This window comes from Strongylocentrotus purpuratus, unplaced genomic scaffold (assembly GCF_000002235.5).
Source record: "Strongylocentrotus purpuratus isolate Spur 01 unplaced genomic scaffold, Spur_5.0 spur5_scaffold_10, whole genome shotgun sequence".
Classification (NCBI taxonomy): domain Eukaryota; kingdom Metazoa; phylum Echinodermata; class Echinoidea; order Camarodonta; family Strongylocentrotidae; genus Strongylocentrotus; species Strongylocentrotus purpuratus.
The window spans coordinates 25,094,186-25,119,057 of record NW_022145595.1 but is presented as its reverse complement, the minus strand read 5'-3'; the positions used below and the strand labels follow the sequence as shown (position 1 = coordinate 25,119,057).

Below are 24,872 nucleotides of genomic sequence, written 5' to 3'. Positions count from 1 at the left end.
ACAACGTACATGTACGTGCTTAGGGCATTGCAATTTCAAGACAGCAGCACTGCATATAGCCTAGCCCTACTGTGTAATCAGCACTGCTATGCTGTTATACAGGTCTTGAACAGTAGATGGCGCCATTCCCAGGAAAAAATCTGGCAGTTTTGTGTACAATGTACATTTTTTGTGCAGTACAAAAATGCTGTAGCACAGGGGGTATGAAGCCAATAGCAGTAAAGTGGTTAAAACATCTAAAAAATCAGGATGGACTTCCCCTTTAAGGATTTGATTTGACTTGAAGATGAAAGAATGTTGATCATACCTTCAGGAATTGATTGCTCAGTTTCTCCTCCTCCTTCACCTCCAGTTGTAATATGTTCAAATATCTCTTCCTCATCTTCTTGCTTTATGGTGGCAAAGACCATTTCTATAGGAAAGGGAAATCATGAAGAAATGTTCAACATATTTCTTTTTAATAGCTGTGCATGTGCTAATTATTTTGAGATTTTAAACTATTTTTAAGCAATTTATTTACTATTTTACTTTCAGACCATGTCAACTCTTGTGGTGCAACTTGATGTTCAAGATATTTAACTACAACATAGAGAAAATGTTATTTAATTATTAGATTGTTCCCTTCCTTCTGAATATAGTTATCATGCTTTACATTTGAGTCTTTTTCAAGCCAATGCCCCCCCCCCCCCAACATCCAAATAACATCTTTATTATTAATACGCAAAATGGCCGCGGGGGTCCAAAACGGTTCCTCAAAAACGTCTTTCCTCGACCGCGCCCGCCTCCGCCGTGGCGCGGGGACGGCGACACAATTCCACAAGGCATGTCTCCCGTAACCCGCGTGTCACGTCCACCCAGCGATCAACGTCCATGTCGTTAAACGTGGTTTCGGGGTTCCGGGGAGGACGGGCAGACGAGAGCACGGCGGCGTGGTGGATTGCAAGGAGGGGATGTACCCGTGAGAGCGAGTTGGCAAGGCATGCACCCGCCCTCTGTCTAATCAAAGTGAGACAAAGAGACACAAGGCAGACGACAATCGACTCCCGTGAATTAGCGTAGGAAATGCACGTAGTAATGGGTGTGGCTTACCCGAGTTAGGCATCTTACAATATGATATGCTTTGTAGGCCAGGCGCCCATAATGTATGTGTATTACACGCTCAGGTCACACAAATGCACACAGTACAGTCGATTCGAGTCGAGGGGATTGCTACAACTGGCGCAAATCATGGACCTACACGTATTTTCACGTAAAATCTTTACTCTGAAAATAATTATACAAATTCTGAGATCTATGCCAACAAAATCATAGTCCAAGCTTCTGTTTTATTGGTCTTTTCATGAAAACTACATCGAAATCACAACAATAATAGCGCAAATAGATCTGTGATAGTACACCTTCACGTGACTGACAGTTCAGTTGCAAACTGCCTTGAGTCCACACACGTATACTGTTTTCACACTGGCAAAATTTTGCTTAACCCCGTACTATAGGTGGGGTCAAGGGGGGGTCTTAGCCCCACCTATAGTAGTAGGGTTAAGCATATTCCAATTTCTGTTCAGACTCGTATTTACCAAAGTTGGCTGACCCCACCTACATAGTACGGGGTTAACTAACCCTGCAAAATATCAGGGCTAACTCCGCAATTGTGGTGCTACATGTAACTCCTGCTAATCCCGCAATTGCGGTGCCACGCAAATGAATGAGAACAGAAACGAAAAATAGTCCGGTACTACGCAATGGAGCGTATCGCAGCTGGCCAGATGCGAAGTGAGGAGCCCACTGTCTAATCATATAGTCCGGGGCTAGGAACTGCAGTGAGAACAGCATGAATTTTCTTATTCCGGAATAGGCGTTAGTAAGGGACTAAAAACAGCATGTGTGAAAAGCCCCCCAAAAATAGTCCGGGGTTAAGGATAGTACGGGGTTAAACAATAAGCAAAACCAGTGTGAAAAGAGTAATAGTGTATTGCAACTGCAGCTGAGCGCTGCTGTCCCCGGTGCTGTCGGAGCTGAGTGTGTGAGCATGGAGTAGCTATGACCGGAGTAGCTAGGCCTGTCCATGGTATGAGGAGAGTCTAAACAACACTTGGAAATTGCTATTATTGCCCCGATTTCAATATAGTTTCGTGAAAAGAGGTATGTAACCTGAGCTTAGATTGTGATTATTCTGGCCATGTATAGTTGCATACTGAATTTCGATAATCATTTTTCAAAGTAAAGTTTTCACAAGAAAATCAGACGGTCGTCATGGTCGTTTAAAAACATGATAATACTTTTACTATGATACAGTTCTTGCATCAAAGCAATGCATTAAAAAATGCCTTTTAACGTAACACTACGCTACTAAACTAAACTAACTGTATCCTTAAATGAATTAATGAAAAATTAGCCCAAGAAAAAAGAGCTCTCGAAAGTTGAAAAAGTAGCCCCCGAAAATTTCTCCAAAATTTGATATAGAGCCCCCTAAAAAAAAAATCTCTCACTGGATTTCAAGCAAAAAAAAAGATTCCACTTAAACGAAACTTACAACCATGCGCGACACACTTCCAATGCAGAAATGCCCATTCCTTATGCTGTTACCGTATTTGCAGGCGTAAAGGCCGCAGTATTTTTAGAAGAGAAACTATCAAAAAGTGTGGGTGCGGCCTATGCGCAACAACAGTAAAAAATTAGTGGTCAAAATAGAGCATATTCGTACATATGGGACTACCATGACTATACCAGTTAATGTACAATGGTACAGGACATTTCTAGAGTAACTCCACACATGTAACTGACAATTTTGTCTTGCGTTGTTGACATGAAGATGAAAAAAAACTTCTTAACTTATTTTTCAAACAATATCTATTGGTAGATCTAAGTTCGTGCCATTGCATCACTAAAAGAAAGGGCCGTTACGGAGATACTGCTCATCCGGACGAAGTCTGTACCAAGTCTATTTTCTTGGGATCCATTTCAGGCAATTTTGCATTACATTGTGGTAGGGATATATATATAGGATATCAAATCTGGCTGTGATTCAGTACTAGCTTCAAAATCGATGAAGATTTGCTAAATTACGATAATTTTTTTGGTAAACTTAGATTTTTTCCTGTAAATTTGACAAGAATATTGATGAATTTGGTATCAGTTTGAAGAAAAAATAGTATCCTACAAGAATGATGATTTTGTTTGGTCCGTTTCGTTTTTTTTCCTTTGGTTTTTTTTCTTCTGTCCCCTGGGCAATTAAAACAAATCAACCTAGCAAACTATCTTTTTGAAGTTGCAGTTGAATTTCAGGTGATTTAAGATTTGAGGCAAGGGTTAGGTACAGTGTTTGGTCCAAGATTGAAGTTTGGTTCGTTGTCATGAAAACAATAAGGACTTTTAGATTTGCGTGGACTGACATGTGTGACGTCCATTCAAGGCAGTGTATTAAAAGGATGTCAATCGTAGCAATCCACGTTGTCGTTCTGCAAATCTAAAAGTCCCTAATGATGGCCCCTGGGCAATTAAAACAAATTGTCATCATCAACCTAGCATACAATCTTTTCGAAATATTCCAGAGTTCACATCTTCAATCTAAAATTCTTACTAAATACATGTAAAACATGACCTTGAACGACATTGAATTTATATCCTAATTCATTCAAAACAGAAAACAGGGCAACGTTTCACAAAACTGTAATAAGTAGAAGATTGTAGACTACCCATCAAAATGCTTGTGTTGAATATTAACACATTCATGATTTTCAATGGAATGTCTGTGAACTTGTAATGTTGGCAGTTTTGAGAAACAATACCCCAGCAGTTAATACCTACGTAGCATCTTAAAGGAGTCACCCAAGGGGCTTTCACAAATTCAGTGACAGACTAATGTTCATTTCCACCCAAAATCATTCAATAATATGAGGTACAAAATTTGTTAGAAATGCTACAAAAGAGGATCACATTGCACAGAGTCAGACCTCCCAACATTTGATTTTCAAAATTTTTGCGAGGCTCAGCAAAATTTGTGGCACGTCGCGCCATGTCTGACTTATCAAGAAATATGTATCATATGCAGCTACCCAACACACATCTTGATGTTGGACACATTTACATGTGATTATGGGATTTTTACATGAAGTTTCATATTGGATTTTTAAAATTAAAAAAAAACACAGTCCTGAAAATTTTTTAAAAACCTTTCAGATTTTAGAAAACACTGCATAGATTCTAATACAATTAAATTAATTAATTAATTATCTCAAAATCAAAGATCAGTATATGGTTTGAGGTGGTAGAACTCGTACAATTCATCTAAAAACTTAAAATGCCACGCACGCGATCGCGAAGGCCCGGCCCCGCTGAGTAAGTGTGGCTTCACTCCAGTCGCCGCTGGAAGTAACTGCGCTCGAAAGATAATACATCGCAAAATTCAGTTATGGCAAAATCAGACCACTCACAGTGACAACAAATGTATCTACATGTAAGTATCAAAAATACAAATTTATCAATTACTTATAAGTGTTTTTATTGTCTGTTTTAGATCATCGTCAGGATTGATGACTGCCTTTTATCAGGAAAAAGACGTCGCGATTCACCGAAGCTCCGTACTATCGCGATGACTGCGATCACACGTCGTGCATTTAATACATGCACTGTACATTGTAAAGCATTGTGAAGATCGCAATTTTCACTTCCGCATAACTGCCCTCTTAGTTGAAGACATGTATAGACACTTATTTCTTCATCAATATATGATATTTGTTTTTTGCAGAAAATAAAAGACAAAAGCGGAAAATCAGAAAAAGAAAAATAAAGCAGAAATTTTCCGCCAAAGGCAGAAAGGTTGGGAGGTCTGCAGAGTGCATCTATAAACCCTATAGCCCTCAAGCTAACCTTAAGAGCCCAGCCACATTGGACATCATGCATTGCATGCATCAGTACATACTACTAATTTCATGTTACAATTTTACATTTTGTTTTATTTTTTGTTTGTTGTTGACCACCCTGAGTGCCATTGTACAATAGAATTCTCTTCATAGCTGCATGATACCTTGTTCATTCGATGGGTCTTGTCCTTCTGTACTTGAGAGAGATTCAAACATGTCAGTGTCAACTTCTTGTTTGATGGTGAAGACCAGACCTGTTATGAACAAAGTAAAGATATTTTCATATTAGCTGAGAAGTAAAATTTGATCTGGTTACCTATTGTTGGCTACAAAGAGAAGAATGAATGTTATAACCAAATACAAAATAGTATGCCAATAACTCACAAGAATGAAACAGAGGGAAAAGAACTGGGATCCAGTAACTTTGTCTCAGATTCTGAAACAAAATCCTGGATTTAGCTCATGCTGCAATGATAATTATAAACCTTTAGGTCAGTCAGGAACTCCATGACTTTTACAAGCCGATCGCCTGTCTGATTATCAAGATATTTATGATTGGAATTACAGATATTGAAAACCGTTTGCATTTAGATCTATAATATGAATATTTTCAGGTTTTGATTGGACTTTGCAAGCAGGAGTGTGCCCCAAAGATGCATCCTCCCTATTTACAACAATATTTCATATTTTCTGGATGGCTCAATCAATTTAAGGTTTGATTTTCCTTTTATGAGATTTTCAACCCTGATAGTAAACTATTCTAAAAGAAAGCAGAAATATCTTAGAAGCAGACGGTTGAAAGTTTGGGCTCTTCAAATTGGCTGAATCTGTAATGGCACTATGACGAACTGCTTGAAATCTTTCCCGTTTGTTTCAACACACAAAATGACTACCGGTAAAACATCAATTTTTCAAAATCTATGACCCAGGAGTGTCTTTTCTTTTTAGAGAACCTTTAATAATAAATTATACACAATATATTTCAGAGAAAAACTGAAATTTATGGTATTTTTGTGAATGACAAACGGGGGAGTTATTTGGGACAGCTTCACAATCCAGTAACCAAATCACTGATTTTTTAGATTTGCATAGACTTAGTGACATCATATTTTAAAGACTCATAACTTTCTTATTTTTGTATGACTTTGTTCTATCTTATAGCAAACCACTCATTTTGTTGCTTTTTCTCAATGTTGTTGATTTGCTCTCAATGTTGTTGATTTGCTATCAACGTTTGATTTTCCTTCAAGAACCTATAGCATACCATCATGGATTACAAGCTGACCCTCATCTATCAATGTATGATTTTCGTTTAAGAACCTATAGCATACCGTCTTCAGTTACAAGCTGACCCTCATATCTCAATCCATCTGAACCTGGAATGGAAAGACACGTCTCCTTCTCAACTTCTCCTTCCTCCTTGATGCAGATGCTTCCTGTTTCATGTAAAAAATAAATATCATTACAATTCTTGATCACTATAGATTTATCATTTCTCTAATACAGAGTGAAGTAGATACATGTTATTCAAGAATATGCAAATTGTTATTTTTTTATATTCATGTATTACCGTATGCATCTTTTTAGAGATTGCATTGGTGCAAATGAACTAGTGCTGTAGTCAAACGTTTAACCGTCCGGTATCTGACCGTTCACGGCTCTATCCGTTTTCAATTGGATGTTTCGTTTTCCCTTTTTTAATTTTAAAAAAAAGTTTTGATTTATGCCCCTCTACCTGGCACTATGTCTGGCAATGTCTTCCAGCTCAGTAATTGGTGTGTTGACTCACCACTCGGAAACTAGAACAACACTCTAATTTGTCTGTCATCTTGATTTGAAAGTAATCTTTCTAATTGATCTCAATATGTAGTTTATAATAATAATTGCTTCAATGTTTCTTCTATTAAACAAGGCGTATCACAAGGTTCTATCCTAGGTCCTTTGTTTTTAATTTACATCAATGATCTTACACATACTTCTAAAGACGACATTGTTACTTTTATCTGTGACAAGTCCACAAGCACAAATCAGCGCCTTCAACTGCACCTTGCAGTTAAATGAAAGTCCTTCCCGTGTGCCGTGTGGGTTAAAAAAACTTTTTTTTACTTTTTTTTTTTTGATTTAATTTTTTTTAAATTTTTATCTATTTACTGTATTTATTTTTTAAATATAAATCGTTTAACCAAAAAACGTCCAGTTTTGACTGGCGTTTAAACGGAATTGGAGATATCCGTGAAGTTACAACACTAAAGTGAACATTCTTGATTCTCAGCCAGTAGATTGACTTGTTTTGAATAAATCTTACTTATTTTGAATAAATCTTACTTATTTTTTGTTCTTCATAACTTGATGTGTAAGGTGAGAGAATGAAGGTTGTATGAGTTAAAGATGCATTGTAGTGGGCTCTCACTGGGGAATTTGACACCATTTGGATGTTAACCAATATTAAGTGTTAATTGTCAATCAACAGGATTAGCCTTCAGTTTTATGACCAACATGCTATATGAAATGCTCCGCTTATTCCACAAATCCTCATAAGCTAGCAATTATCTTACATTTTCCACACCCGAAGATTCTCTGAACTTCTAGGGGGTATTTATTGATGGGACTAAGGTTTGCTGTATGCAAGACTTGTTCACCCATCAATGTTATTTCCACCTAGTCTCGTGGCAGCGAATCATGAATCTTCTGCACATGGACACAGCTAGCAATCTCCCTTTAAATTTCAATTGCTTACATGTATGCCTACGGTATTAAACACCAAGTGTATTCAATATAGGTTTAATATTTGTTTTTAATCAGCGCAGAGATGAAAATTATCTGTATATTATGTGCATCGTTATTATTTTTCTCTTCTTTTGAGACAGAGCTTTCTTTACTATGTTATCTCAATTTTAAGGTTTTTTAATTTTTTCAGACTTGCAATAGTCTACTCTTCACATCTATGTAAATTTATGTGCAACGTTATACTTACTGAATGGAAGCAAATTTCAGTCTCACAGCAACACAGACATACATGTAAACAAAAGAAATCACACTCAAAGAGCAAATATTTTGAGACAGATGAGAGGGAGCATATATACTTAACTTATATTGTCATTGCTCATCAGAAACACTACCAAATACCGTCAATCTGTGTGTATACGATGCACCTGTGTATAGGACGCACCCTATTTTTAGGACAAAGACCCCCAAAACAAAACCAAAATCTTTTGCTTTTGCTTTTTACCCGACACTGAAGGCAGCGAGCCAGATCAGCGCGTCTTATTTCAGCGGTCGGTAAGGTATAAACTCATGCAGGGAAAGAATGTGATTTATTACGAGGTGCAGTTGAAGTGCTTGTGAACTTGCCACATATACTAGTAACAATGTCGTTTTAAGATTACTGAGAAATCTTTCTCCGAGTCCAAACAGAAATTTGGACTCGGTAGATTTCGAGCGGTGAGTCGATAACCCCCGTGTGAGTGAGCTGCAAGATACGGGTGAGCTGAAGACACGGGTAAGCTTTGGCCGGCAGAGTGCCATGTGAAGGGGCATAAATTTATCGAGCCTGGGAAAAAAAGAAAAAAAGAAAAAAAAGGCTCTCTTCCCTTCAAATTAGGAACGTGGTTTAACTTCAAATAGTAGATGGTATTCTTTATTCGCATCATAAAATTCATGTTGAGACACAGAGATTTTCGAAAAGCACTACAGAGTAGCATCTTGGGGACTCAAAATATCCTGTACCTGTGTATAAGCACACTCTTTTCTGGCGGGAAAAAAGTGCCTCTTATACATGTACACAGAGATTTACGGTACAGCAGAACACATTGAAACACTCCATACCTTCATCATGTCCATGTGATGTCTGAAGAGTTCCTTCTCCTTCTCCATCTGTACTTGAGAGAGACGTCCAACAATCGATTCCTTGCTTCATCGCCATGTTATCTGTGGTACAATATTGGACAATACTTGATGATATGTTTTGCCTTCTCATGAAATAATCATCGTCATCGAAAGTGTACAAACACACTTGCGTGTAAAGTCTTTGGGGAGGTGGAATCCCCTAAAGGCATCACATGAAATAAATCCCTATGTACGGAGTGAATGAGCAGTGGCTTATTTCACACATGCCATAGTCTGAATGATTTCTCAGTTTTCCCCTTTGGATTGTTTTTCACCATTATGGTCAGGGCCTGACCTTTACTTTTTTTTTAGGGAGCCAGCCGGGCTCCTCAAGCACTTTTTCAGGGAGCCCGCAGGGGTTTCAGGGAGCCCAAGTTTATCACGTTTTTTTTGTGGTCATAATAATGGTCATTTCCGCTCAATGACTGCGCGAACATTCCATTGATTATATTTCTCATGCAATCTTTACCAAACAACACAGGCACTATGTTGAAAGTGTCGACGTGACTCACTATTTTCATGAATGAAATCTTGCAAATAAAAGCTCAGTCGTAATAGCAGACGAAACGTGATTGAAATAGTCAAATACTTTTTTTTAATTTTATTAATCAAATGACGTATTACTATATGACAGCCAACCCATGGAAGGCTAAATTACTTTCAGTTTACAATAAAAACATTTTGTGAAATACATAAACTGTAAGAAAAAAACACACAACAGTTTATAGTAGTACACAAACCTTGCGAAAACATATGAAAGAAATAATAAATTCATTTATTGATTGCCGTTAAGTTAGTCCAACGACAGTCAAGTCAAACTTTTTTATTCCATATTTTATTCTTTTCAGTCCCTTTGACCGTTTATACACGCCGTTTTAACGATTAGCCACGAATCTCCCTAATTCGTACATAATGTTCACAAAACAACAATCAACCCCTTTTTACACACGCCTTTGAAGTTTGTAGTTCGTAAAATTATGTTCAAACAATAATCAAGTCCATCCAGGTACGCACGCTGAAGAATAAGCACTCACGATCACAAACGCACATGTATCACAAACACGAGTCAACGTAAACATACACTCAGCTCTGGCAACGCAGCGACCACGTGCGTTTGTCTTAGTGTGTACATTCTCTGAGTGCACCGACATACAATGCAGCATGTATTGCGCACTCGTTACGAGTGCGGAGATAGAACGTTATCATGCATGGCATTCCTGCACTGATCTCGATGTGTTTTCTTTTGCAACTCATTATTCGCGCTGGAGTTGAGCCAAGTGTGCCTTGGAATGCCTAGCGCATATTTCATGATTTTGACTGCGGAATTTGGGTTTTTAGATGGATTAAAACATGGATTAAAGTGCTTGTAAGAAACAGCATTTTTCGTGGCTGATACTAGAAAAACTTAGGGAGCCAGCCGGGCTCCTCGAGCACTTTTTCAGGGAGCCCGCAGGGGTTTCAGGGAGCCAATGGCCACCGGGCTCCCGATAAAGTCGAGCCCTGATGGTAGGAGAATCGAGAAAAAAACATTTACTCAGAATAATACATTTCAAATTTCAAGACTCACCGATGTTTCTATCCCAAAAAAATCTAGTCAATATTCATCCAATTTTTGTTAGAGTCGATGAAAAAGACGTACACGCAGAGTTATATTGTTTTGCTAAACAGCTGCATTACGTGATATCAAGCGTTCTTGTATGCATGTTGGTAAGCTGCAACGCTGACTGAGCGCGATCGCAAGCTCCACCTCTGTTACCTTCATTGTGCTATCCGTATGTGGGTCCGTTCCCCGAATACACAATACGCACAAAGATCGTTTTGCGCCACTGAGCTACCGAGCATAAAATACATACCGGTATGCATGTGCAGATTTTACACGCTGCCACCATGGGTTTGGGCTGAGCGGAGTTACGCCTCCCTACTTAGCTGATCCAAAAAGTTGGGGAAAAGGTATTTTCAAACTGTAACAGTGTGTTCCCTTGGGACTAGCAAAAAATAAGCACATCTGGGAATACTTATCGCGTGGGGCGTCATTTCTCAAAAGTGGCAAATATCGGAGCTACGATGGAAACAAAATTGAAATCGCTGTCTTGACCAGATTCTGAGATTACGCCCCTTTGGAAATATGGAGAAAACTGCTCTTTCATATGCCACCTCATTTATTGAGTACCACCTTCAGGATCACGAGCAATAAAGGTTGACCAATTTTGCATGATCGCCCAATGCACGTAGACTGCATTGTAGGCCTGAGTAAAAACGGTTTCCCGCCCTGTCCCCGACCGTCGCGCCAAAACCTGGGTTTGAATATTCAAGTTTCAGGATTTTCAAAATTAAATTTCACACTGATATTTTGAAAAAAAGAACTAAAAATATGCAATTCACAAACTATCTCAATTTAACTAAATAAATATGCTTTAGAAATGAATGGATATCGTTTCAGTTGACGGTAGCCTAGATCTAGACCTAGATCTAGAATCTAGGGGGCCGTTTCTCGAAACCGTCATAACTACAAGATCAACGACATCTCGCCACTGTCACGCAACTTGTCAGCTAAGTGTTTCACGAAGCCATCTTTGCCAAGATGAGCGACAACTTCCGCGACAAGCGAGTTGTCACTGCTCCGAACCTGTCATATCTTTTTAATTGCTGTAAAGCGCCATCACGAGTCAGTTTGTTGCCATTCCATGGGCCCCGAAATGGACGATTAGTTTCACTATCATTTTGAGAAAAATATAGACGAGTTCGGTACGTAATTCTCTGGGATGCGAAATGCAAACGTACAAAAGTGAGAATACAAATTATACAGAAACTTTAAAAAGCTGAATATAAACATTAAATCACAAATCATTAAACTATAACATATAAATAAGAGAGGTAAGAATGTTACACACCGTTTTCCATAGTCGATCCATAGTCTTTTCTTAGGATACCGTCATACCTTTGGGGCGTATGTGCATTATTATTTCCTCTCTAATTACTTCTTCCAAATTATATTTTCAATATCAAATCAATTATATAACGAGTATTTATGAGACTCTAGAATAAAAACTGGCTGAGAAAAGACATTTTGCCTAAAATTCCTCGTCACAATAAAAAAAAGTATGTATTGATAAACTATCACAATTTACGGTATCCTTCAACTAACTTTTGATTCGACAGTCGAAAAAAAACACTCACCAGTTTTTCTTCAATTTAAGAATCTTTACAGAAATATGCAAATCGTTTGATGATGTAAATATGATAATGACACTATTTATTATTTATTTTAGGAGAATTTATATGTATATATTTCTTTTTGAACAATTATAACCCCAAAACTTGTTTTGGGTTATTCTTGATAAATCAAATGGATCGTGACAAAGACTATGTTCTTGAGCTGCTAGTATCGCGATATATCGATATCATGTCTGTCATGGCTTTGTGAAACGGTTTATCCGCTTCATGACATCTCCGTAGGTCGCCGACAAAGATATGACTGTCATGGAGTTGGTTTCGAGAAACGGCCCCTAGAGTCTAGATCTAGGTGATTTTATTATTTTATCGCTCTAAATTTGAGGCTGCAAGAATCACGCTTCGTGGTACCAAGTGCGTTTAGAAATGGAAGTTTAAATATGACCCACCGAAGACAATGGCCCAGGCCCACCGAAGAGCAAAAACAATGGCGTAGACTACGTGCTCAACCAATTATCAACAGGCCGCTGGCGCCGGCGCTGGCTCAATGTGAGCCGAGGGCTGGACGGGGAGTGTTATGGCGGGGTATCGTACGCATCCAAAATTTGGGGTTCAACTCCGCCATCATCATTACCATTTATTCTATATCATTAACCACCCAGTTTTACTTCAATACGCATTAGCATCGACTCTCTATTGCTGGAGTACCAAATCCATAACTCTAGGCCATGGCAGCTCAGCTCCGACGCCATCGCATCGGCATCGGAGTCGGAGCTCTCTGGATCTCGAGTTACCAAATCCAAAGAAGTTGGATGTGGTTGTAGCTCCATGATATGGACCTTTCCAGGAGTGGATAATGATAAAATTACTGATAATGATTCTACTTAATGCCATTGAGGCTGAATAAAGTACGTTTTATTTGCACTTACCTGCTTTCTCTAGGCATTCTTGTTTATTTTTTAAAGGAAATACGTTCTGAAATTCACGAAGAAAGACGTCCTCGGCCTGGTTCATGTAAGGCGCGAATAGTCTACTTCACAGACGTAAGAAATTCTATAATAAAGGAAAAAACCACATTATACTTTTCTATCACCAGTTTAATGTTGTTATTATTATAACAGGGTTGGCAAATTTCCCGTTTTGGAGGCTTATTTCCCGGACGCCAAGAAATAACAGGTATTTACCGGTTTTTACCGGTATTTACCACTTTTTACCAGGGAAATATATTTTTCCACTCATTTGTTAGGGATTATAATTTTGAACATGGTTGCTCTGGTGTGTACTATTTGTGTGCGTGCGTGTGCGTGTGTGTGTGTGCGTGTGTGTGTGTGTGTTTTTTGTGTGTGTGTTTGTCTATGTCTGTTATTATGAAATGCAGGTAAAAAAATAGAGGAAAAAAGATCCCAACTATACACCTAATCTAGCTAGATATGATGTTCTTCATTAAAGGGCCCATGACATCGAACTACAAGTGTATTCCTGTTGGTGTGCAGTCCTTCATACATCTCATATTTTGATATGTAAACTTCTAAATTTGTTTCATCGATTTTTAAATATTTTTTGAAATATTTGTTTTTCAAACTATAGCTACCCAGATAGCAAAATATCTGGGGCCCATCTGGGTTTTGTATGGGCTTACTAAAACCCACGTGGCCCATAAAAAAACCAGATGTATACCAGATGGGCCTTCCCACCCAGAACCCACACATATGGGCCCCATGTGGGCCCCATGTGGGTTTTTGTTGGTGAAAATCGCACGTCGAACATCGGCTGGGCCCAGCTAAAAACCCGATTTTGCTCAAACTTTTTTGATTGGTTTGTCTGAATTTTTTCTTCTAATGAAATTAAGTTATTGTTGGAGTGGACTTGTCCTTTAATAACTATTACATAATTTAATTGAATGCATGTTATAATGTATACATATTCTAAATAATTGGAAATTTACTTTGGAAGAGATTTACTTTTATAAAGTTTAGAACACAAAACTAGTGATTTGGAGGTAATTTCTGCAATTTACTGCGGAAATGCACGTAATTGAATGAAAAGAATTTTCAATGAAATTGTGCTTTTGGACGATGTATGTTACCAGTTGTTCCTCTCTCTTTCTCTATTCCTCTCTCCCATGTCACCCTCACATCTTTTCTCTCTCTCTCTCCCTCTCTCTCGCTCCGTCCGTCTCTCCCTCTCCCAGCCTTTCTCTATCATTTTCTCTCTCGCACGTGCCCCCTCTCTGTCTCCATTGTAACCTTCTTACCATTCTCTCTCTCTCTCTCTCTCCAATATTTCTCCCCTTTTACCAGCCCCCCCCCCCCCCCGAATTTTTCTTTACATAATATATTAACCTCTTTTTTGTAAGCCTGTATAATAAGCTTAATACCAATCGCGTAAAAAATCTTTATTGGAATTTAAGTGTCTTTGTTCTTTAATTTGATCCATATGAATCCAAAGAATTAAGAGACTTCAAATAAAGATACTTTAGTGCTGACGAAATTGAATGCACTTATTTCAAACATGCTGAATGTATATACCGTTAGATAATTATAGGTTTTGGGGTCACGAGGTCAAAGATCACAGGGCTTATTATGTACCGGTATGCAAAAATAGCTCATGATCACATTATCATTAGAACTGACGGATGGATTACTATCAAACTCAGGACATATTTCTATCTTGCACATCCAATGAACAGATTAGATTTTAGCGTCATATGAGGTCAAAGATCAAAGGGTCATATATGTATATGAAAAATAGCTTATGTAACCACAATATTCTGAGAACCTGTTAATCAATTACAATCAAACTTGAATTTTAAAAATTGCTACTGTTTTGGTTTGTAAAATCGTCAGCGCACAGGCGAAATTCCATCTAGCTTCTGCTCTAATTCAGGGATCTCCACTGACCTATCCTGAAATCATATTACTTGTGGTGGGGAATCTGGATTTAGATTTGAAGTGCCTGTGTGTCTCGGGTACCCGTTAGTGTTGAGCCTTGTTTAGGGTGGCCTTCCCCTTCAAGAAGACAGATGAGATGAGTACCTGCAGTTGTATAGTGACATAACAAGACTACAAAAAAACAAAGGTTTGACAAATAAAGACAGCTAGAAGAGAGATTCCAAGATGTACAGAATCGGAAAAGGCTGTAATTTATTGTATGAATAAACAAACACTGGGTACATGAATAAATACAATCTACAGGCATGAGTTTGATGATGAACATGATAGTCTTGATTCTTCAATAAAAACATATATAAAACAATTCTTGACATACAAATCAGATTCTTAGAAAGACATCTGCATAGAATATGCAACACAAACAATATGTACACGTAGTACATTACACATGGCTACAAACATAAATCAACTTGCATCTATTCAATTGATACATATTTTATCATATTTTGTATTGATAGCTAGTATATATAAACATTTTGAACAATAAAGAGTGTCTACTTTTTTTTTGCTGATTTCAAACACATTTCTCAATCATTGTACATGCATGTACATATATTCTTAAGGAAATATAATTTGTCACTTCTTCTTAAATTCAAGATATAATACATTGTCATTGTCGTTATCATTGTCATTCGATTCAAGTCCTGCCGTATGTGGCACTAATGTCCTTGGGCAAGACATTAATCTACATTTGCCACGTACACTCGACCCAGGTAAGGATAAGGTGAGGTAAGGGTACCTGGTTGGATTATCCAGGGCTGTCAACCCTCCCGCATTTGGAGGGAGTCTCACGCAATCTCATGATCAATCGCAACTAATAGTGTATTTGTAAAGTGCTTAGAGACATTTGTATTAAGCGCTATACAAAAATTAAATATTATTATTATTATAAAACTCTTTGCAAGACAGGGCCCAGACCAAGACCAAAAACAAAAGATGTATTAATTGCCCTTTGCGACCGTCCCCAAAATCTTGAAATCTATGGTCGGCTTTCTAGAAAAGTTTTTTTTTTATTACCTTTCTTTAGAAAATAATGTATTTAAGCATTCAAAACTGAGAAATATCAGCCCAAAGAGGGAGTTGGAAAAAAAAAAGATTTCTGACTGACCAACCCATGTTTTGGCAACTTAAGGGCAATTACATCACCTTTTTTTTAAAGGCCTTATTACAATGGACACATTACTGAGGCTTTTCCCCTGTATTTGTTTTTCATGGCTAATAAGCCTCCCTCCAAAATAAAAACCAAGAAATACAATCATATGGGAACTGTGATTTCCCCTCTGGATGTGTGTGTGCTCTTGTAATGGGTGTAAATCGGGGACAATCGTGCGTAACACACCTTCCAATCGGGGATATTTGGTAAATCGGGGATATCCCGATTTCCAAATCGTTTGAAATGCTTTTAGAAACGCTTAAAAATAATTAAATAATACTGCCATCTCTTGTTCTGGTCTTTTGGAAAAAGTCCCCCATTTCTATTTCTGATACGCATTGCCTTAACACTTTTGTGTAAGGGTACCTTTGCTAAAAAAATTACACACATATTTGATATCCCCGATTACGTGGTAAAGTTCTCGCACATGTTTGATATCTCCGATTACGTGGTAAAGTTCTCGCACATGTTTGATATCCCCGATTACGTGGTAAAGTTCTCGCACATGTTTGATATCCCCGATTACGTGGTAAAGTTCTCGCACATGTTTGATATCCCCGATTACGTGGTAAAGTTCTCGCACATATGTTTGATATCCCCGATTACACGGTAAAGTCCTCGCACATCTTTGATATCCCTGATTACGTGGTAAAGTTCTCGCACATGTTTGATATCCCCGATTACTTGGTAAAGTTCTCACACATGTTTAATATCCCCGATTACACGGTAAAGTTTTCACACATGTTTAATATCCCCGATTACACGGTAAAGTTCTCGCACATAATATATCCCCGTTTCCACCGTAAAATCTTCACACAATATTTTGATATCCCCAATTTTACGGGGAAATACTCTGCAACTTAAGGTTCATTGAACAAAACCAGGGCGGCACTACATGGGAGGGGCAGGGCGCGACCGCCCGTTATATGTGCTCAAAAATATAAAATAAAAAAACTACAGAAGAGAAAAGAAGAAAAAGATGAGGGAGAAGGAAGAAGAGTATGAGAAAAGAGAGGACTGGGTCATACAACCACTGGCGTACTGGTGGGGGGGGGGGGCTTGGGGGGGGCGCCAGCCCCCCCCCCCCAAATAAAATTGAACGACTTATTTTCACAAGTAATGTATAAATGTTCGTGATATCACATGATTTTCAACAAAATGCTAATTTCTCCATTATTTCTTGCAAACTGACCTATTCCCAAATAGCCAGGAAGAGCATATGTTTTTTTATAGTCACTAAGGGCCTTATAGTGGCCACGAACAGTAACACTAATTCCTTTCCAGAAGCTACTGTGCAAAGCACTGCCGGGAGATAACATGCTACCCACCACTCGGGCTGAGAATGGACAGATTTGCGAACGAGCGTTCCATACTTACATCATGTAACACTGCACATATACCGTTAAGGGGCCCAATGGGGGAAATTGAATTCAGACAAGATTAAGAGTAGAGAACGGTACAACGAATCGTCTTCTTTCTCTACTAATTAAATGAAACGGCAAAGCTTCCGCGCTTAGCGGGAGGGGCAACTAATTTCAGACTAGGATTAAGAGTCGAGAACGGTACAACGAATCGTCTTAATCTTTCTCTAATAATAAATGAAACGCGAAAATGATTTCAGACATAGGATTAAGAGTAATAATTAAATGAAACGAAAAAGCTTCCGCGCTTCGCCTGGGAGGGGGGGGGGAACTGAATTCAGACAAAGACACAATAAAACGATTCGTCTTCTTTCTCTAATAATTTAATGAAACTTGAAAGCTTCCGCGCGTTTCGCGCGGGAAGGGCGAAAATGAATTCAGATAAGGACTAATAGTAATAATTTATTGAAATGTCAAAGCTTCCGCGCTTTGCGCGAAGGGGGGGGGGCGGAATTCAGACAAGGATTAAGAGTCGAGAACAGTTCAACAGTAGGCTAAAATGAATCGTCTTCTTTCTCTATGAATTTAATGAAACGCGAAACTGATTTCAGACATAGGATTAAGAGTAATAATTAAATGAAACGAAATAGCTTCCGCGCTTCGCGTGGGAGGGGGGGTGGACTGAATTCAGACAAAGACACAATAAAACGATTCGTCTTCTTTCTCTAATAATTTAATGAAACTTGAAAGCTTCCGCGTGTTTCGCGCGGGATGGGCAAAAATGAATTCAGACAAGGACTAATAGTAATAATTTATTGAAACGTCAAAGCTTCCACATTTCGCGCGGGCGAGGGAGGGAGACTGAATTCAGACTTAAGAGTTTAAGATTAAGAGTCGAGACCGGTATAATGAATCGTAATATTTCTATAATAATTAAATGAAACGTCATAGTTTCCGCGCTTCGCGCGGGAGGGGCGAAACAAGAATTAAGAATCGAGAACGGTACAACGGATCGTCTTCTTTCTCTAATAGTTTAATGAAGTGTCAAGGCTTCCGCGCCTTGCGCGGGAGGGGGGCAAACTTAATTTAGATAAGAACACGATACAACGAATCGTCTTCTTTCTCTAATAATTTAATGACACATGAAAGCTTCAGCGCTTCACGCGGGATGAGCGAAAATGAATTCAGACAAGGATTAAGAGTAATAATGTATTGAAACGTCAAAGCTTCCGCGCTTAGCGCGGGAAGGGGGGAACTGAATTCAGACAAGGAATAAGAGTCGGGACCGGTACAATGAATCGTCTTCTTTCTCTAATAATTAAATGAAACGTCTTAGCTTCCCCGCTTTGCGCGGGAGGGGCGAAACAAGCTTTAAGAGTCAAGAACAGTACAACGGATCGTCTTCTTTTTCTAATAATTTAATGAAGTGTCAAAGCTTCCGCGCTTCGCCGGGAGGGAGAAAAACTGAAAAATAACTTAGTTCCTGGCTCCGGGTTTATAGGGTTAAATTTGTAGACATTTGGACATTGGCATTTTTATATTTGTCGGTAATAATATTGGTGGCTCGTTTTGTCAGTAATCGGCGGCCTCTAAACCCTCCCCCCCCCCCCCACCTCCCCCACTGAAAAAGATCTAGCGACGCCCCTGATGACGACACAGTTTATACACTCAAGATAATTTTTGCAAGTACTACTGGTGAAGTACCGGACCACCGTCTTTGTGCATTGTGCGGCATCAAAGGATAATTTATTCAACGTCTCATGACGTGACAGATCACTTTTCTCTAACTTCCAATCAGAAGGCCTCTTTTTTTCCATGAAGGGCCGGTGGACATTAATGCGCCAAATGTGGTTCTCCGAATTGCAAAAGACCCCTACTCTTTGAAGGGGTAGGAGAAAGCAATCTTACGTCATATTACTCCAGGAAGTGCTTGAAAATGCGTCTAATTTGGTTCTACACTGTCGCTCATAAAGTTGGAATATTTTTTTCTTATTCCAATTTATGGAATTATTTTAAAAATAATATAAAAATAATAGATCTAGATAACAGTATACATTCTCAGATTTTATTGAAAAATAATTTGCCAATGTGTTTTTTGCGTGACTGCTAAAGCATGTGTATCCTACTATGCTTATCAACTAGGGGACCTATGCCCTTAAGTCATAAATGACAGTAATGAGGATTAATGCCACACAAAAGGGCACTAATATAGCACATCGACACGGTTTTGATCCTGGGGCCTCACAGTTACGAGGCTATTGCTTTGTCACTGAACCATGACTGTACGCAGCGGGGGCTAGGGTAGGGGGCAGTTTCCATAAATTAAAAAAACAACAGAAAATGCAATACATTTTCAATAATTTATTGCATTTAACCCCGGTGCCTAACATAAAAAAAAATTCTGTGTGCCCATGCCTTGAGCCATAATGCAAGTCTACTCCAAAAATAACTTACTTTCAATAAAAGCAGAAAAATCAGACAAACCAATCAAAAAAAGTTTGAGCAAAATCGGATAACTAATAAGAAAGTTATGAATCTTTGAAATAGTATGTAAAACTATGGAACAATGAGAATCACAACACAAATTGCCAAGATGGTTATCAGTTTGTGACGTCATGTCCTCACAACTTATCAATTGCTTTATATAATTAAATCCCATTAATTTCCCTTTTTATCCCCCAAAACTTGATTTCCCCATGCCTTTGCCCAGGTTATATGATGTGTACCATATTGCTTGCATGACATTTCACAAAAACTTTTATGAATTTTGAAGAATCGATACTATTTTCTGAATATTGTATTTCATAATTATTGATTTTTATATAAATAGTTTATCAAAATTCAATTTTTCATGATTTAACTGGACAAAAATTACTCTTTATTTGTGCATCCACACAAAAATCATATTGCTAACAATCCAACTTTGATGCTGGTGTGAAGAAATAAGATTCTTAGAGTGAAAATAGGAAATTTATATTATCAATAATAAAGAAAATAATTAGTGGATAGTGAGGACCATACGTCACAGACTCATGAGTGAGTTGCCAATTTGTGTAGTGATTTTCAAAGTTTTTCATGTCATTAAAAGTTCATAACTTTCTTATTAGTTATCCGATTTTGCTCAAACTTTTTTGATTGGTTTGTCTGATTTTTATGGTTATATTGAAAGTAAGTTATTTTTGGAGTGGACTTGGGCTTTAATGTATCAATCTCTACTATTAAACAAAGAAAACCCATTACAATTACAATTTCTTAATTGTTGACAGTTACACGTAACATGGTAATGGTCAGGCGTAGCACTGCTCAATATTGCTATTTTATTTTTTCAAGTGAATTTTTCATTTAGCCACTGTCGACAATGGTTATATGTATTTCATATAACTAAGCATGAATTAGAACATTTTCTGAACTTTAATGTAACTACCTGCTTTATAACTGAAACGAAGTAGTGGAGGTTTTATCCATGTGGACAAAATATCCTAGAAAAAGGGGAGGGACGAATCATACTTGTATTTAAACCATACTCAAAGATAACAAGGGTTAATAACTTGAAAGTTTCACCAATGCTTAGAAAATACTTTGCAATCAATACTAAATTAAGTTTGTTCACTTTCCAAAACCCTAGTTTTCCCCCAAACACTTGCTAATCTTTAAAAGTATGTTTAGTCACATGAAGTGAAAGTACATCTAGCCAATTTTTTTCTTCTTCTTTTCATGATGATTGTATTCAGATATCAAATTTTCATAACATTTTGAATTCGTGATAAAAAATAAAGAAACATGTTATCATTTTTACATGTCTTGGTCACAGTCATTAAAACCTGGAGATGTAGTCAACGCTCGCTGGAAGGACTGCAGGTGGTATGCAGCAATCATTCAAGAGAGTTTATCTGATGGATGCATCAGAGTCAGATTTGAAGATGGAATAGACCACTGTATTCGTATGAATTTGAGTAAGTGTTTGATACAATATATTGACTTCATAAGTTACCTTTGAATAGCTGGTCTGAACATATAAAAGGCCCAGGTTCATAAATTTGAGATCTAAAATATGGAGATGAATATTATTTATGATAATATGGTACAATCACCTGTCATGCCAGTTTGCAAAAGAAAAGCGTCTTATGCGATGATTTGCTTCATTAACTAATTGACGATCAATCAAAATAATTATGCTAGTTTTAGGGCTGACTATTTTAAAAAGCTTAGGGAAACAAATTATTTAATTAGTTTATACCACAATTGGGAGTCAAAAATTATTATTGCATAATATAACTTATAAAACCCAAGTCTCAACTACCATTAGTACTCTGCAGCATCCACACCTGCAACCCCTCCCCAGTTACAGGCATGTTGAGTACCTACTAAATAAAAAAATTAAAAACCCAAACTCCCTACTAAAATCATCATGATTTTTATTGCTTTAACAGTTCGTCCCTGCGTAGAAAAACCCACCAGTGATGAGTTGGAAAAGTTCACAGAGTCTGAGAGCCCTTCTGAGTCTGCGAGTAATGCGCTGCCACCTGCATCTGAGTCAAAAGAGCGACAACCTTCAGATCAAGCGGATGTAGATGATCCCAAAAAACACCCCCCTTGTCAATCTGATCATCCGACACCAAGCTTCGAAATGAAAGAAATAAGTGATGATGAAATCAGCATATCCAGTGGTAGCGAGTACGTACCAGAATCACAGTCAGAGTCAGACTGTGATGACGATATTAGTTCCGAAGAAGTAATTCCTCTTCCACAGGAGATATCAATCACTCGGAAAGAATATGCAGAAAATCAACTTCAAGCAGCAGTTGACCATCACCGAATAACTGAATCTAAAACAAACTGCACTGAAGGAACAAGTTCATCAAGTCATGGTCAAAATAAGGGTAAAATCACTGTTATGACAACGCAAAATATTGGTGGTAAGAGATGTTACGATAAAATTGATTTCTGCCTCTTTTGTCAAGTAAAACAATCAAAGCTGAGAGTTCACTTGAAGCAGCATCAAAGTGAAAGACTTGTTGCCGAGTACCTTGGTGCTGCATCATCCCAAGAAAGAAACAAGCTGATGTCTAAGATAAGGAATATGGGGAATCACCAACATAACTGCAAAGTATGCAGAAGTGGAGAAGGAATGATCGTCCCTATATATCGGCCAAATTACGAAGCAAGACCCGATGACTACCAACCATGCCCAAACTGCTTAGGGTGGTACAACAAAAACGAAATGTGGAAGCATCTGTGTAAAGAGAAGGGGAAATCTGGATACATTCGAGGAGTGAACGTTCGAGCTGGGAGATTGCTCCGACCACTGCCGACCACTGTCACCAGTCGATATGCAAGGGTGCTGGCAGGTTTGAGATCTGATGTGGTGTCACTTTGTATCCGAAATGATGACACAATAACTGCACTCGGAGAACAGTTGTGTTTCAAACTGGGACATAGCAGGGAAAACGACAACGTCATTCGCTGTGAAATCAGAGCAGTTGCAAGACTTCTCCTCGAATTCAGAAGTATGTCCGGTAATAAGGATGCAGAAGCGTCATCATTGATTGCTCCAGCTTCTTTTCAGGACACCATCAAGGCAGCAAGGAAACTCTGCGAGTTCGACGAAGAGACGCAACTGTACAAGAAGCCGTCTTACAGCATTAAAGTCGGACATAGCTTAAAAAAGATGGCACTTATCCTTGTAAGCAAAGCGCTCATGACAGAAAGCAATGATTTAGAGAAAAAGCAAGAGACTTCTTGACCCTGTACGAGGCTAGGTGGGGAATTGATGTAGCAACGCATGCTCATCGATCCCTTTACCAGGGGAAGAGGAATGCCCCGAAGTTAATTCCCTTAACATCAGATGTGGTTATACTTTCCAACTTCATCAAGGAAAAGAGCGAAGAGTGTCTGCATAACATCGAAAAGCAAGGGATTAATGAAGAGCTCCTTACCCAACTAAGCAAGCTGTCTCTCACACATCTAACTCTCTTCAACAGACGACGACAGGGAGAGGTCTCGAAGATGAAGATGACAGATTATGCAAAAGTTCGAAAAGGATCATCGCATGTGATGGAGGATATGTCGCTCAAGAACTGGGAAAAGAGACTGATCTGCAAAATGTGGAGAGTGGAGCTTGTGGGAAAGCGTGGTCAGACAGTTCCGTTGATGATGACAGACCTTATGAAGAAATCTGTCGACACAATCGTTGCATCAAGAGTGGGGATTCCAGATAGCAACCCTTACCTGTTTGCTGTACCCGGGACAGAATCTCATTTCAGGGGGTGTGATGCCTTAAGGGAAATATCCAGACGCTGTGGAGCCCAGAAGCCAGAGCTTCTAAGATCAACACAACTGCGTAAGCATATTGCAACAATCACACAAATTATGAATCTACAGGAGAATAATCTAGACATCCTTTCCAAATATCTTGGACACGATATCAGGGTTCATCGTGAGTTCTATCGGCTGCCCGATCCCACCATCCAGGTAGCCAAGCTTTCCAAGATGCTTCTTGCTCTTGAAGGAGATAAACCAGCAGAGTCACTCAGAGGAAAGCGGCTAAAAGATGTTGAAGTTGACCAAGATGAAGGTAGTGATAACGTTGCCTTAAAGGGAAAGTCCACCCCAAAAATAATTTTGTTTCGATAGAGGCAGAATAATAACAAAATCAGGTGAGTGAAAGTTTGAGCAAATTCTGAATGAAAATAAGAAAGTTATGAATTATTGAAGTTGTGATCAATCAAATACAAATTGGCAACTCTGTGACTTATTATACGAGCTCTCCTTCATTTGCTTTGTGCATAATATTCCATAAAATCATGTTTTCTTCGTTATTGATGACGGAATATATATTTGTTCCTTGCAGGGGGAGTATAGAAACATATTTGCAATTATTATATTTAGGGTGCATGTATGGTTGAAATTTTTCTTGAGGGAAAATGAAACTTTTAGATTTTTTTAGTACTGAGCAAATGGAAGTTGAGCTCGCATGATACGTCATAAAGTTGCCAATTTGTGTTTGATTGATCACAACTTCAAAAATCCTAACTTCCTTATTTTTAATCGGAATTTGCTCAAACTTTCACTGACTTGTTTCTCTCATTTTTCTACTCCTATTAAAACTAACTTAATTTCAGGGTGGACTTTCCCTTTAAATATTAAGAAGTATTTCCTGAGTAACATACAGCGTGTCCCAGAAAAAAGGGAAACCGGATTTCATGGCAGAAATTTTCTGTCATAATAAATAAAGAATGATATGATGAGATATACATGTATTTTATTTGATGCATAACGTATTATTATTTATTTTGCACGCATGATTGAATTAAAACGATAAAAAAGGGTGGTACCAAAAATTCATTGGCACGCATAAATTGCAACTTTGATTTTTTTTTTTTTTTTTTAGGTTAGTAAACTTGACTATTTTGGAAAAAGAAAAACATCACATGTAAATTCATAATTGTCCTCTTTTATATGACGCCTCATTCGTAAAAAAAAAATAATGAAG

General features: G+C 38.1%; 2 protein-coding genes across 5 annotated transcripts in view; one reads left to right on the top strand and one right to left on the bottom strand.

Moving 5' to 3' along the window:
- The window catches only part of LOC100891013 (zinc finger protein 271), a 106,387-nt gene that overhangs the window by 40,377 nt on the left and 41,138 nt on the right, over positions 1-24,872 (bottom strand). Inside the window, exons 1-5 of one of the 4 annotated variants that reach the window (XM_030979871.1) lie at positions 12,845-13,170; positions 8,685-8,786; positions 6,191-6,295; positions 5,024-5,113; positions 308-412 (exon numbers count right to left, since the gene is read on the bottom strand). In XM_030979871.1, the coding sequence (XP_030835731.1) occupies positions 308-412; positions 5,024-5,113; positions 6,191-6,295; positions 8,685-8,786; positions 12,845-12,929 (487 nt within the window). In that variant the 5' untranslated portion in view covers positions 12,930-13,170. Of the gene's footprint in view, positions 1-307; positions 413-5,023; positions 5,114-6,190; positions 6,296-8,684; positions 8,787-10,311; positions 10,558-10,597; positions 10,874-12,844; positions 13,171-24,872 lie in introns of those variants that run through there. The other 3 variants (XM_030979872.1, XM_030979873.1, XM_030979874.1) reach the window with 3 other exon arrangements.
- Positions 20,598-23,142, top strand: LOC115921765. Its single transcript, XM_030979877.1, has 2 exons — positions 20,598-21,333; positions 21,811-23,142. Exons 1-2 carry the CDS (start codon positions 21,177-21,179, stop codon positions 23,121-23,123), a joined length of 1,470 nt encoding a protein of 489 aa, XP_030835737.1. The 5' UTR covers positions 20,598-21,176; the 3' UTR covers positions 23,124-23,142.